We start from the raw sequence: 15138 nt of genomic DNA, 5'->3' as shown, positions 1-15138 counted from the left end.
ATTTTTTTTAAAGATTTTTCACGGCTCTGGCTACAAGCTCTTTTAAGCCAATCGCAAAGGTAGAATGTTGCCACACCAAAAAAAAATATTCTTCTATTGAAACTAATAAAATATTTATTCCTTTTCAGAAAATTAAAGTATGGAATCAGAAAACCTTACAGTATTATTGCTACACAAGCACCCCAAATATCTGAAGCCATGTTGCGATCTAATAAACGACGAATGGCCGCGCAGCGAGACAGTCAGGATGATGTCCCTTCAAGCTTCGTGCGACAATCTGCCTACTAGCTTGATCCTGGTCAACGATGATAAACAACTCCTAGGGCACCTTAAACTCACACCCATACCGGCCATACCCGAAGGCTGTTTTGTAGAAACTGTAGTTATAAGTAGAGCCTTACGTGGAAAGAAACTAGGTAGTTTTCTCATGAGAAAAGCTGAAGAATATTGTAAGCAAGTTCTCAAGTTAGAGAAAGTTTATCTATCTACGAAGGGCCAAGAGAATTTCTACGCCAAGTTGGGGTATGCGATCTGCAAACCTGTCTCTATTTATGGCAGTGGTTTGCCGAATAGATATAAGCCACAGCCACCTCTATGTAAGGTCGAGAATCCTGTGCCACGGGTAGTTAGTAATTCACCGAGCGGAGTGCCACCTCCCCCACCCCCACCGATGCCAGACAATAATGTAAATAATAATTCTATTAATACAATCAAAAGTAGCAAGACTTATATGTTTAAATACATTTAATTGTTTTATGTAATCATTACGTTTATTAAATATTTTGACAAATTCTTTCTGCGTATTATTGATACTTAAATTTTCAGCTAGGATGGAATTTTACGGGTATCTTTATAACAATACCAATTGGTAGTACGATACAATAATCAACTAGACAGATGAGAACAATAATTAAGTAAATTGAATAACAAATAACTAAAACTTGGCTTTTTCTATGTACTCCATGGCCCGTTGCCGAATGTCTTCCACTTTTTCTTGATCTCCTATTTTTTCTTCCACCTCAATCCACTTCTTGAACAGTATTTTCATTTTTCGTGCTGGCAACTTCTGCGATGTCACACGCTCCATGACTTGCCTGTTGATAAAAATTACTATTTTAGTAGGTTTGTAGCAATTTTTTGCATTGTTTGATGTGGCTGTGTCTTGGTCGCGTTGACAGGATAAGATCGGAATGTCAAAAAAGCATTTATCTTTGTGAAATTAAGATTATAAAACATGATTAAAAGCACATTTACCGTAGTCTTACAAATATTTTTGTGCATTAAATTTAAATTAAAACTAGCACTCACCTGACGTGGTCGACGTCGCCAGCCTTGAGCAGCATATCAACATACACCGAGCACACATCGACTCGCTGCGGGTACACCGCTAGCACTTGCTCGAACAGCGCTTCCGCACGCTCGCGCTCGCCTGAATCACGTTCAAGTAGCGCGAACTGGACTAGCACTGATATGTCTGGAATGAACATTAATTTTTATTACCTGTAGATACTCATATTTTTTATTTATTTTGAAAGAAAGAAAGAAAGAAACATTTATTGCCATGGACATCAGGTAAAAAAAAAAGCAAATAAGACAGCAGAAAAGCAGATAAGAATTTTGGTAATTAATTAAGAATAATGTCTGGCAACACCGAGGTTGCACCTGTTTGCTCTATGACATTTTCAATATTAACTTTATCTTTTTTCCTTCATTATCTTCAAAAGATACAACAAGTGATTCCGAAATCACTTGGCTCCGGAGTTTATTGTTGGTAACTTCGCGCCGTTAATCGATCGGAATTAAGGCCCGGTTTCCACCAAGGCAGAGTGGAGCAAAGAGATGTTTTGAATAACCATGAAATCTCCGCTCTGCTCCGCTTTAGTGGACCTGTCACGAATGTTATTTTGTATAGGCACCATGATCATTTAGTCTCCATAGCAGGAGCACACCGCTCTCTAATGTAGCCTAAGCGCAGACCACCGACTTTTAGTTGGCCGATAATTGGGTCCGATTCTAATTTGTATGAAGAATCAGCCGATACCAAATCGGTGTAATGTGCGCACGTTCATACATCTCCATACCTCGTCGGCCGTTTGGTGTAGTGGTTCGAAACGGACTAATATTCCGGAGGTTGCGGGTTCGATTCCCGTACAGTACATGGGTCAACATTTATGTGCAAGAACATATTTGTTTGTATTGGACTGGGTGTTTTCTATGTATAATATGTATGTATTTACAAAAAAAAAAAGTATTTAAGTATGTTTATATCCGTTGTCTAGTACCCATAGTACAAGCTTTGCTTAGGTTGGGACTAGAAGCGCAGTGTAAAATGTCCAAGGATATTTATTTATTTATACCTACTGATTAACAGCCCGACTCAACTATCGGCCAGCTAAAAGTTGGTGGTCTGCGCCTAGGCTTAAACAGTAAATACCAGTGGGTCTAGACAAAGTGCAAATTACAATCGCAAACCAGTCGAAAAGTGGTCGAAAAGCCCCTTTTTTGTATGGAGTTTTGACGGATTCGATTTTCGATTCGATCAAAAAGTGCGTTTTGTCTAGGGGGGCAGTACTTACGTTCCTTCTTCTCCAGCACACTAATGGCTTTCTGCATGACCTGTCTAGCTTTTTCCACGAGCCCCAGCTTAAAGCAGGCCGCTCCACACAGCGTGTACGTCCCAGGATCTCTCTTATACTTCCGCAGCATCAGGTCCACGAGAGAGCACAGCTCCTGCTGCTTGCTGGTCTCCACGTAGATGTCCAGGACCTTGGAGTGCACTTGGAACGGGTCGTTCATTTGAACTGCTTCTTGAAGGATGTTTTGCAGGGATTCCTGGGAAAATTGGCTTAGTTTAAGCGTGGATTTTATTTCTGTTTTAAACCCCTATTCGAAAACATTAGTATGAGGTATCACAGTACGCGTGAACGCACAGGGTCACAACAGACAATACTTGAGCCGAGTGACACACGAACCAATCATAGAGCTCTATTCTGTGCGTTGGACTTCGCATAGCGTTGCTGCTTCACTTAAGCAAGTATCGTTTGTGAATACGGGTGTAAGTCCCTGATAATACTACTACAAATTTTGGTTTTACACGTCGCGGAAAGAGATATCGGACAGAAAAAATGCGGTTCATTGATTCAGCAACCTGTATTTCGTTAGACATGACGCCAAATATGGAAAATAGATGCAAAAATGTGATTTTGTGATGAAGAAAATGGTAAAATCAATTTTCTTACTAATAAAAGGTATACGGGTGTGGAAAACTAGTTTGAATAACAATCATCATCATCATCATTTCAGCCATAGGACGTCCACTGCTGAACATAAGCCTCCCCCTTGAATGACAATGTCTAGTATTTTATACCGTAGTAGTAGAATTTTATACCCCTTGGTTATATAGAGGTGAAAACTATAGGCTTTGATCAACTACACTGTATCTATAGATGCAATTGGTGTTGTCGGCCGTTTGGTGTAGTGGTTCAGAGCGGACTACTATGCCGAGAGGTCCCGGGTTCGATTCCCGGCCGGGCAGAAATTGAAATGATGAATTTTAATTTCTGTGACGGGTCTGGGTGTTACTATGTATAATATGTATGTATTAAAAAAAAAAGTATATAAGTAGTATATCCGTTAAGCTAGCCTAGCAACTGTAACACAAGCATTAAGTTGCTTACTTTGGGGCTGGCTGGCGCTGTGTGAAATTGTCCAAAGATTTATTATTAACTAGCTGACCCGGCGAACTTTGTTTCGCCTTAATGGCAATAAATAAGCAGACTTTTTTTTTAATTTCGTACGGGATAAAAAGTATCCTATGTTCTTCTCCTGGCTCTAAACTACCTCCCTGACAATTTTCAGCTAAATCGGTTCAGCCGTTCTTGAGTTATAAGTGGAGTAACTAACACGACTTTCTTTTATATATATAGATTTATGTATTTGTAAGCTGTTTGTTTTCTGATGATGATGATGATGATATTTTAATTTAATTTTATTTTGTTTTATCAAAATAAAATTAAATTAAAATATCAAGGGTGTAAGTCTATCGAGAACTGCTTGAGGTATCGTACCTTGGTCCCGAAGCGCGCTTCTGTGTTGACGAGCGCGAGCCACACGTTGAGGCGCTCGTGCTCCTCGCGGAAGCTGATGGCTCCCAGCGCGCGCCGCCCCACCGCGCGGGCCTTTTCAATCTCTGTCGCCTGCGCACATCAAATAAACAATACGTCACTGGGTAACTTCACCATCGTCATTTAGGGCCCTCGACTAAAGCCGGGTCCAGATATGATCATTTTACCGATCCGATCACCACATATTTTATGTGGACGTGACGGGTTATTACCCGTCCACATGTAATCATGATACGCGTCGACGATACGGACACGGTGATCGGATCGAGCAAATGATACATGTCCGGACCCGCCTTAAGGCGATTAGTGTCCTCAATCCGCGCTAAATGGGCATTTTGTAAAGCCTACTCCTCTTTTACTGCTGGACAGAAATAGTTGAAAAAAATGTATGTTATACAACAGTTCAAGGACTACATTTGTGACGTTTGAATTTTCGCTACGTGTCTTTGTTTTGGATTAAAAAAATAAATACGGGACATCGATTTTTTACTTAAATTCCCTACTCCTCCAAAACGGCTATGTTAATTTAAAAGATTTTTGCACGAATAGATTGGGAATTCTTTAATCTTTAAATGACACGTTGCGTTTTTCAATCGAACATTACTTTCATTCATAAATTTTACTTTTGATAAATTCCGAACGTTTTGCTGTTGAGGGGGCCTTCGCGGGGTGCGGGCGGCAGTCGGCCGCTGGCCTTCAGACGGGGAGGTTGTGTCACTCGCTACAAACTGACATTAGCGATCAAAATGAATTTTTTCTTTGGCTAAGTTGCACTACATCATAAATTGCAAGCTAAATAAAAGCTTGTAATAAAGTCGGGTTTGTTCAAATTTCGAGAACGACTGAACCGACAAAAGCATTAGAAAATTTACAAAAAATAAAATAAAATTTTATCCCGCACAAAATGTTCATGGATTTTGTTATTTTTATTAAATACCTTTACGCCTGAGTTAAATGACACCGACATCAAGGTTCATCAATTTAAGTTTAAAATAATAGGCAGTAATGTATGAAGAAAGAGCTTCTATTCTGTATCTACCTATGCCCGTGTATTTTTGATCGGTGTCAAATCGGAGTTTTTGGTGCGGGGTGCGCGGGTGTTACTCGCGGCGTGAAGGTCAAACGCCCAAGGTCATTGAGGACTCTAATCGCCTTAACGCGCGTTAGTCGTATTTGCAACATACAACAGAAGTGATGCCAACGCGCTACTAACGCGCTACAGCAGCGCGACTGCATCGCTACAAAAAGTCGCCGTGGGTGAGAGCCCTTAGGGCTATATTGCCTATATTTCACCGGGACACCATGGCGGCGCAACCAGTCGCCGCTACCAACAAAATGTATACAGCTCTATAGAGAGTTACTCACCTGGTGTCCGTTTGGTTGCGCAAAGCTGTATATATTTTGTTGGTAGCGGCGACTGGTTGCGCCGCCATGGTGTCCCGGTGAAATATAGCCCTTAAAGTTGCCACACACGGGCTTCACGCTACAGCTACCAAATGCCGCGACCGACGTTATTAAATACATTTTCGTGTAGCTGTGTTCTGTGGCGGCGTTAACGCTGGTGGCCGCTTAGTTTCCAGCAGAATCACATCCTTCTCCAATTTACCAGAGGCAAACTGTCTTTACCTATATTCTTCCATGCTATGGAAGGTCATGTCGTTGTCGCCAGTAGTCTATCGTCTCTACTACTGGCGACAACTTGGGTTCGCTAATAGGTGGTTCTCAAGCCAATCATTGGAGTTCTTCAGCTCTAACATATCTTGTGTGACATTATCCTATATTTTGTCAGACACCTGCAGATAGAGGACAATCAAGCAATTCACAGCAGGCTACGATTTGAATTAGTCAACATCTATTAAACTGGTCGTTGCGAGTAGGTTCTTCAGCTTCAGGAGTTTCCTGTGGGATATTATAGCTACGTTTCATCACAAACTGCAGATGAAAAGCCATGTACACAATCTAACTGGCTGCAATTTCCCTTTCAAACTGATTGTTTGAGTGGATTCTTCAACTGCAGCTTCAGCTCCGGTTACCTGTGGGACATTATAACTACATTTTGTCACGCACCTGCAGATGGAAGGCCATATACGAGATCCACAGCTGGCTGCAGTCAGGACTGGCCAACAACACTCGCTCGAAGTGGTCGCTAGTCGCTGGTGTCTTTGCCATACTTGCAGACGCTTGATACAATTCGGATCCTTTAACCTTCCATATTGCTGTTGTCGTTAAGAGTAAGGCTGGAACTGGATAATTTCAGCGCGATTCTTCCGCTCTAGCAGTTACCTGTGGGACATTATAACTACAATTTGTCACGCACCTGCAGATGGAAGGCCATATACGCGATCCACAGCTGGCTGCAGTCAGGACTGGCCAGTCCAGGCTCGAACTGGTCGCAAGATCGCGGCTGTTGTTCGCTGGTGACTTTGCCATATTTGCAGACGCTTGCTACAATTCGGATCCTTTAACCTTCCATATTGCTGTGGTTGTTAAGAGTAAGGCTGGAACTAGATATTTTCAGCGCGATTCTTCAGCTCTAGCAGTTACCTATGGGGCAATATAACTAGGTTTTCTCACGCACCTGTAGGTGGAAGGCCATATAAGCGATCCACAGCTGGCTGCAGTCAGGGCTGGCCAACAACGCTCGCTCGAACTGGTCGCAAGATCGTGGCTTTTGGTCGCTGATGACTGCCATACTTGCAGACGCTTGCTACAATTCGGATCCTTTAACTTTCCATATTGCTGTGGTCGTTAAGAGTAAGGCTGGAACTGTATATTTTCAACGCGATTCTTCGGCTCTAGCAGCTACCTGTGGGACATTATAACTACAATTTGTCACGCACCTGTAAATGGAAGGCCATATACGCGATCCACAGCTGGCTGCAGTCAGGACTGGTCAGTAACGCTCGCTCGAACTGGTCGCAAGATCGCGGCTGTTGTTCGCTGGTGACTTTGCCATATTTGCAGACGCTTGCTAAAATTCGGATCCTTTAACCTTCCATATTGCTGTGGTCGTTAAGAGTAAGGCTGGAACTGTATATTTCAGCGCGATTCTTCGGCTCTAGCAGTTACCTGTAGGACATTATAACTACATTTTGTCACGCACCTGTAGGTGGAAGGCCATATACGCGATCCAAAGCTGGCTGCAGTCAGGACTGGCCAGTCCAGGCTCGAACTGGTCGCAAGATCGCGGCTGTTGTTCGCTGGTGACTTTGCCATACTTGCAGACGCTTGCTACAATTCGGATTCTTTAACTTTCCATATTGCTGTGGTTGTTAAGAGTAAGGCCGGAACTAAATATTTTCAGCGCAATTCTTCAGCTCTAGCAGTTACCTGTGGGACATTATAACTACATTTTGTCACGCACCTGTAAATGGAAGGCCATATACGCGATCCAAAGCTGGCTGCAGTCAGGACTGGTCAGTAACGCTCGCTCGAACTGGTCGCAAGATCGCGGCTGTTGGTCGCTGGTGACTTTGCCATTATGAGGGCTATCGTTTTAGCGCTCACCAGTTAGCGCCACTGTAGAGTAAGGTCCTGTCACTTGCTAGTAGCGAAGACAGTGGCACCAACTGGTGAGCGCTAAAGTGGTAGGAGGACTATCGCATTTGCACTTATCAAGATGGCGCCACTGTAGAGTAAGGTCCTGTCAATCGCCAGGGGTGCCAACTGTTAAGTATAAAAACGATAGCCCTCATTGCAGACGCTTGCTACAATTCGGAACCTTTAACTTTCCATATTGCTGTGGTCGTTATCGTTAAGAGTAAAGCTGGAACTGGATAATTTCAGCGCGATTCTTCCGCTCTAGCAGTTACCTATGGGACAATATAACTAGGTTTTCTCACGCACCTGTAAATGGAAGGCCATATACGCGATCCACAGCTGGCTGCAGTCAGGGCTGGCCAACAACGCTCGCTCGAATTGGTCGCTAGACCTCGGCTGCTGGTCGCTGGTGGCGGCTCTCTGTTCTAACGCTCGAATACGCTCTTCCTCTTCGCGTAACTTCGCCAGCTTCTCTGCTGCGCTGCGCTTCTTACGCTTCTTTTTGGGCTGCTCTGTTTCCTGGAATATTAGTTTAATGGTTTATAGGTGGATGGCTTTGCAGGCAGTTAGATGGTAAATGACCTAATGTGACATTTAAAATGCTCAAAATGCATTACATTTTGATGACTAGGCGACATGACATGGCATTAAGATTACATGAGTATACAAATGTACACATTTGATTGAGAAATAATGTGACAGAAAACAGCAAGTAATTACCTTCTCATTAAATAATATTAAGTATTGTAAGTGTATTGTCGATGATACTGAATAAACATTTTTTCTTTCTTTCTTTCAAGATTTGAACAATGTTAAGCCATGCAAAGCCGGCAAGTGGCAAATAGTGATGCATAAAATGACACTTACGTCTTCCTCGCTGCTGCTGGATTCCTCTTGAACATTCTTCGTCAAGTTCTCAGTGTCCGCCGACCAGAAATCTTTAGCACTCGGCACTTCTAATGCTGGCTCTAGACTCTCCACTATCTTGATGTCTTTCTTCCTTTTCTTTGCTTCTTTTGTCTCTTTCTGTTCTTTTACAGGTGGTTCTATGGTCGTGTCTTCTTCTTTGACTTCTGCTTCCTTCTTTTTTTTCTTATCCAATTTGTTTTGGCGGTTTTCTTCTTCGTCGAACCCTAATTCTTTTAGTTTCTCTTGCGCCTTCTTTAAAGCTTCTAATAATTTAGCTATTCTCTCTTGAACGACTAACTTTTCTGTGTGCATCGCTGTGTGGTACCTTTTGTTCTTTGCGCTGAGCCCTTTCGTTTCTATTTTGACGATTTTCTGATCGATCCTGTCTATTCTTTTCATTCTGGCGTTAACGTTCTTTGTTAGAGACACGATCCTCTTTTTGCACTTTTTGATATCGTCACAGTCGGACAAATCTATCAGGTGCTTGTCTTCTGGCGTCAACACTTGATCGCTGTCTTCGTGAAAATCTGTTTCTATCGCGTCACTCTCTTCTGATTTTAATTCTTGTTCTTTCTTTTTGTTCTTCTTTTTTGAGCGTTTGTCTTCTGCTTCGCTGTTGTCAGAGTCTTCTGCAGGTTCCGGTTTACTTTTCTCTTTGCTTTTTTTAGACTTTTTCTTGGTCTTAGCGACCATGTCATGTTTGTCGTCATCTGCTTCTGAATCAGCCCGTTTTTTCTTTTGTTTCTTTTTATCCTTTACGTCTGTTTCTTCATCGTTACATTTTGCTTTCTTATTAGGCACTTCATCACCAGACTTTTGCTTGCGTTTTTCTGCTTTTTCATTTTTAGGCTGAAAATAAGTTTTAGAATTATTATTGTGAGATAACGAAACAAAAATTATGGAAAAAATAATAAGGAAATAAACATAGCTAAACTCTTACGAAAATATACACGGGCTTAAAAAATACATCATTAATTTTACGAGGTTTTGGTCTACTTACACGAGGTGTAAATGGGACTACAGTAAAGCTACCAGTCATTTTTTTGTTTTCGGCGTCCACCTTCAAAATTGTGCATGTCACCTGAAAGTAAATAATATTATGATTAGTATTTTAAGCTTAATATTCTGAGTAACACAGTTGTATTGTAAGACCGAGAAGCTACATAAAAAAATACTAAATGAAGCTAGTAAATATGACCCCTAGCCTTCGTTGAATCAGCTGTAACTGTAAGACTTAGAATTTGATTTGATGAAGTTGTCTTGGAATTACAAGTTAATGGTGTCAAATACCCAATTAACATAATGAAACCAGTAAATAACTAGACTGTTGAGTCAGATGTAACTGTGGGCTGAGTGTGAGTTTACATCAAACCGCGCTCACTAGTGAAAATTTTAGTTTTTGAACGTTTCCCGCAACTACAATCCGTCATGCATTTAATGTCATTTTTTGATGCGCTCACTAGTGAGCGCGTTTAATGAAAAGTCACACTGGGCCCTCTGTGATGTATGATTTAATCTCATCCCCAAGTGGAAGACCTAAAATGTTGTATTTAAGAGAAATTGCGTTGGATTTCACTGTGGTATGTCGTGACTTACAATTTGCCCCAGGTGGATTAATTTTGTGTACTTTTACAGAAATTGTGTTTTTTTTTTTATGTGTCAGGAGGCAAACGAGCAGACAGATCACCTGATGGTAAGTGATTACCGTCGCCCATAGACACCCGCAGACCCAGGGGCGTTACAGGTGCGTTGCCGGCCTTTAAGGTGAAGATACGCTCTCCTCTTGAAAGCTTGCAGGTCGTATCCGTCCGGAAACACCGCAGACGACAGTCCATCCATTCCACAGTTTGGTTGTACGGGGCAGGAAGTTTCGTTAGATTTAGCTGGGGTGCTTTGTGTAGTTGAATTAGATTTAGTTTTGGTGTGGACTTACAATTTGTCCGAGGTGGAAGGCGTGCGCGAGCGTTTCCAGCGGTTCCCGCGAGACGTGCGCGCGCGGCACCAGCGCCGTCACGTTGTCGAAGAACGACACCAGCAGGTACTCGCGGACCAGCTGAAACCACCGCCATTTACAATTTACAACTACTTATTTAATTAATGATTAAACGAACTTAAAAAGTGAAGTTCTATCATAATTATGCGAGGGCTTTGTCCGAAGAGATTAGAAATAAGAACTGTAGCCGCCAGCGACCAGCGTAGTATCACGTACGCTGCCATCACCGTACGTGATACTACATAGTTCTTATTTCTAATCTCGAGGACAAAGCACGAGCATATTATGTATTGTTTGTTTGGTAATTCTCTGGTAATTTTCTTTGAATGAGCCAATTTATTTTTATAAATTTTCAACTTTTGGATAAACCATCGAATGTATCTGTAGCGTGTGTTAAAACCTTTGCTCGGCATGCACGGTCGTCGATTTTAACAACTAGACCACCAAGGTAGACGATACACTGATTTTATTTTATTTATTTAGGACAACCAACAAGACAGAAAGAAGTACAAATAGATAACAACATAGTTTCTGCGAAGATCATTTGCTTATCTTGTAAAAAACAGGAGGTTTTTCTATCACTTGACCAGTTAAATAAAATTGTTTATTTGTTTACGAAAATATTATTTTGTAATGTCTTTCCTAAACAAACTATATTATCAAACTAAATTACCAAACCTACCCTAATAAAGCCAGTGTACGCCTTCCCGACCTCCGCTTCCTCGTAGCTCTTCAGTACCACCAGCTCCTCATCCAGCAGCGAAGGCTTCACGGTCAGCAGCAGGCCTTTCTTGGGGCGGTCGACGGTGAGCACCCGGGCCCTTATGTGCTGGCCGACCTTGAACTTCTTGGGAAGTTTCGACGTGCTGGCCTTCTTTGGGTCGATGAAAAGACCAGCGTCGGAGTAATGCGTTTGTGGTATGTAACCTGAGGAAATAGGTTGAGTATATTCACTCATAACTCGTACAAATTCTACATTTATGAAATTGTAGTCAATAATGGATAGTGACTACCCTCACCGGCTCTGAATCAGCTGAAATATATCAGTAAGTAAAAATGAAATAACCTTCTATTCGATATGGGTAATTCTAGAACCTTTACGCCAAGAAAAAACCATAACCCCATACTCTGAAATTGTAACTATTAGAAATAGAGAATTTTCATTTGACTTTTTGATAGTGGTCTCTCATACAAACAGTTTTCTCCCAGAATCACCGCTTTTTATACCTTTTATATTTCAAAAGCAACAATTTAAAAATGAATCTCCAACGATAAATTCATATAATATTTCATTCAACAGTTCACATCACTCAAAAGTGAGCCTCACGACAACCAGCATAATAGTAGTCGGCAATGGTCTTGACTGTGGCGTCCACGAAGTCTCCAACTTCTAACTGGTCCAGGGTGGCTACTCCGAAAAACAATTCAAAGTTTCGAATGTTGCCATCCCTCTCACACAGCGAGATGGCAGCATGAGCGACGATGACAGATAGACTCGAAACTAAACAGCGTTTCGGAGTAGCCCCCTAGGTTTACAGTTCACAATAACATCACTCACCCGTTAGCCTCCCAACGTCCACCAGCATATGATTGTCAGCAATGGTCTTGATTGTGCCGTCGACAAAGTCTCCAACGTCCAACTGGTCCAGCGTGAAGTATTTCTCAGCCAGAAGAGCCGGCTGGTCGGTGACTAAATACGTGTAGTCCGACAGGCTGTAGGCTAACACGCGGACTCGGTGGAGGCTGCCTGGAAGACACATAAAAAGCTATGTGACAACCCACAGTTCAGCCTATATAGGCACTTGTCTCATCTCTGACGTCATCGTCGTCATGTAGTTAAATAAAGTCATCTGCTGGACAAAGGCTTCCCTCAAGGATTTTTACAACGATCCAGATGCTACTCCCGACCTTGCAGGCACCTTACACAACTCCCCGTGTCACACACGCAACTCCCCGTGTCACACACGACTCCCCGTGTCACACACAACTCCCCGTCTCACACACTCACCGACGGGGTAGGACTTGGCGAGCACCTGCTCATCAGCCAGGTCCTCGTCCACCTGCACGTGGCGCAGCGCCATGCTGCCCGCGCGCCCGCCGCCCAGCTTGAAGTGCAACGAGCGGCCCAGGATNATACTTTTTCATGCCATAAAGTTCATATAACGTATTTCGACTTTTGTATATTCCCTTGGTAGCCCAGTCACTAAACTTTGATTTGGTATTTGGTTTTAATGGCTTTACCGTAAAAACTTTGTCATGTTCGGTTTTAATACATTCGAAAAGGTTATTGTAAAGAGCATCTGGGTCTCCCTGCACATACGGGACTAAATGCAATTTATTTTCAAGATTATTTTTAAAACGTTCTAGACGACTGATGGTTACAGGTCTACATACGGCATTTTTTTTACTTTTATTATTCAAATTATTACAAATAAATTCTACTTTAATACCACAGTGATCTGACGTAAGATTGTGTATGACAGCTTTATTGTCAGGGACACAGCTAGAGAAAATATTATCTAGACACGATATTATTGAGTGGTGGAACCCCAACGCGGCGTTGTATAAAGGAATTTCAATACTAATTTGTTATGTATGTTATACAGGAATAATGTGTAGTATAGAATAGTGATCGTGGGGCTGCGTTGAATGAGCAATGGGGAGGCATGTCGAGGATTCGTTGAACCCCGGGCCCCATGCTCCATGCCCGGTCAAAATAAGGTGCGTGTACACAATACGACTTTCAGTTTACACGGCAAGATTGTCGAGAATAAAAACACACAGAAGTGACTCATAAAATTGGTTATAAACAGCTCTACATTACGGCTTTGAGCATGAGGTTAATTTGGAACATCGTTACATTAATCGTGGAAATATGCCATTTCTCACTACGTTTGCCAAAAAGGGATGTTCTCGTGGCATTGTTTTTTTTTTAATAATAAACAATATGTCAACTTACGAAAAAAGATTTGGGAGGAAAATAGGTAATTATGAGAGTTAAAACTGGAGCTCACTTCCAAACTTCCATTTCGGTTCTTGTTAGACTGAAGAATCAAACTTACAAGCTGAAATAATTCTGGTAATGATCTACAGGTCGCGCCAAACAATTTAAACATTGAACAAACGAGTCTAAACATCGTAACCTTTCACAATCATTTGAACTGTGCGAATGCTTCCCAACAAAACTAATCAATACCCACTACTAAATGGCAGCATATCCAATCAGGCATATTAAGTCCCTAATGTCACCTTTGTAGCTAAAGTTGGTCGTACGCCGGTCGCCGAGTGATCGTGTCGCCGCCGCCGGGTGACCGGTCCTTGCCCGCTCTGAATATTTACCACTTGCCTTTAATATTAATACCTTCTTAAAATACTCCGGGAGACAATCAAACATAATGAAATGTAGATGGGCCCGGCGTTTGACCTGTTCGCCATGCGTCGCCGCTTAGGGTGCACAAATTATCTCCCACTATGAATTTTTAATGCTCCTATTTTAAAACGCGAGATTAGATGAGCGTGGGGAGATTTAAGGCTCTGATCAAATGGGGGATATTTAAAAAATCTGATAATCACGCCAATATTAGATCATTTAAGGAAAAAATAATGGCAGTTTTCACGGAAACAATCCTGTTTTCGAGGAATTTAAGTAGGCTGATTGTAATTGGTAATATTATCGTTTATCATACTACAGTTCATGACTATTAATTTTGCAAAACATAAAATTTAATGAAAACAAAAGGATTTTGACCTCCCCGGCTCGCTCATACACATGAATTTACTACGACATAATTGTATACTACGACTGACCCGTACATTTTTTGCTTATCCAAATTTGACGGTAATGTATTCAACCCACACTTTGATAAGTTGATAAAGCATTATGAATAAGACATGTTGGAAACATATTTTCATGAATTGCAAAGTACGCATAGGAATAGATTCTTTAAATAATAATTAAGTACCCGCAATTATGCGGCTACTTAGCAAAATGCGTCAAACGCCGCGGTCAAAGATTTCTAATTTGCAAGCCAAGTCCTTTGCATTGAAATGTTTCACCTCTGTCTAATTTAAATGAGCATTTTAAACTCATTTTAACATTTAACATACAAAAAACAATTTGGGCAGTATGATTTTTCTTTGGTTATTTTATTTTTAGGTCTATCATGTTTGTTTTTTCTTTCGACTCCTCAAACTTACCATAGGCGTTATCATGACTTAGTCGAATAGTTAGTTATTTGGTAGCATTTAATCAATCTATTTTGTTTGGTCTAATCAAATAACTTCGTCACTTTAGTTTATTTCTACAACCAACAATAGCCATAACAATGTTAAATCGTGCAACATTCATCAATATGGTCAACGATCTGAATTCGTCAGCGAAAATGTAGAGAACAAACTTCTAGAATAAGCTTAATTGTAATTAATGAATGCTGTAATATATCACTTGAATAACACTGCCTCATCACGATCATTGGTGTTAACGAGTGTTATTGTAGAGTGGGCTGATTGAAACGAGTCTACGTACGCTGGCTCCTGCTACTGCGACGTCTGATTGGGACAAATCGATGATAT

The 15138-nt window shown here is 41.5% G+C and overlaps 2 protein-coding genes across 2 annotated transcripts; one reads left to right on the top strand and one right to left on the bottom strand.

Moving 5' to 3' along the window:
• The first annotated feature begins 132 nt into the window (after positions 1 to 132).
• Naa80 (N-alpha-acetyltransferase 80) lies at positions 133 to 871 on the top strand. Its single transcript, XM_028306052.1, has one exon. It carries the CDS (start codon positions 140 to 142, stop codon positions 746 to 748), a length of 609 nt encoding a protein of 202 aa, XP_028161853.1. The 5' UTR covers positions 133 to 139; the 3' UTR covers positions 749 to 871.
• Rrp5 (Ribosomal RNA Processing 5) lies at positions 762 to 12692 on the bottom strand. The gene is made up of 11 exons (XM_028306049.1): positions 12575 to 12692; positions 12125 to 12313; positions 11249 to 11493; positions 10507 to 10626; positions 9574 to 9654; positions 8531 to 9422; positions 7971 to 8182; positions 4068 to 4196; positions 2577 to 2832; positions 1309 to 1474; positions 762 to 1094 (listed from the first exon to the last, which is right to left on the bottom strand). Exons 1-11 carry the CDS (start codon positions 12645 to 12647, stop codon positions 935 to 937), a joined length of 2523 nt encoding a protein of 840 aa, XP_028161850.1. The 5' UTR covers positions 12648 to 12692; the 3' UTR covers positions 762 to 934.
• Between the last annotated feature and the right edge of the window lie 2446 nt (positions 12693 to 15138).

This window comes from Ostrinia furnacalis, unplaced genomic scaffold, assembly GCF_004193835.3.
Source record: "Ostrinia furnacalis isolate ACB-3 unplaced genomic scaffold, ASM419383v2 OfSCF1862, whole genome shotgun sequence".
Lineage (NCBI taxonomy): Eukaryota > Metazoa > Arthropoda > Insecta > Lepidoptera > Crambidae > Ostrinia > Ostrinia furnacalis.
The sequence above is the reverse complement of the archived record's forward strand: the minus strand, read 5'-3'. Positions and strand labels throughout refer to the sequence as shown.

Excerpts from the sequence above, each read along its gene's own strand:
- Naa80 (XM_028306052.1), top strand. The coding sequence starts at position 140 with ATGGAATCAGAAAACCTTACAGTATTATTGCTACACAAGCACCCCAAA.
- Rrp5 (XM_028306049.1), bottom strand. The coding sequence starts at position 12,647 with ATGGCGCTGCGCCACGTGCAGGTGGACGAGGACCTGGCTGATGAGCAG. Across the intron at positions 11,494-12,124 it reads GGACGTTGGGAGGCTAACGG|GTTACATACCACAAACGCAT; the intron begins GTGAGTGATGTT and ends CTATTTCCTCAG. Across the intron at positions 10,627-11,248 it reads CGTACACTGGCTTTATTAGG|CTGGTCCGCGAGTACCTGCT; the intron begins GTAGGTTTGGTA and ends CGGTGGTTTCAG.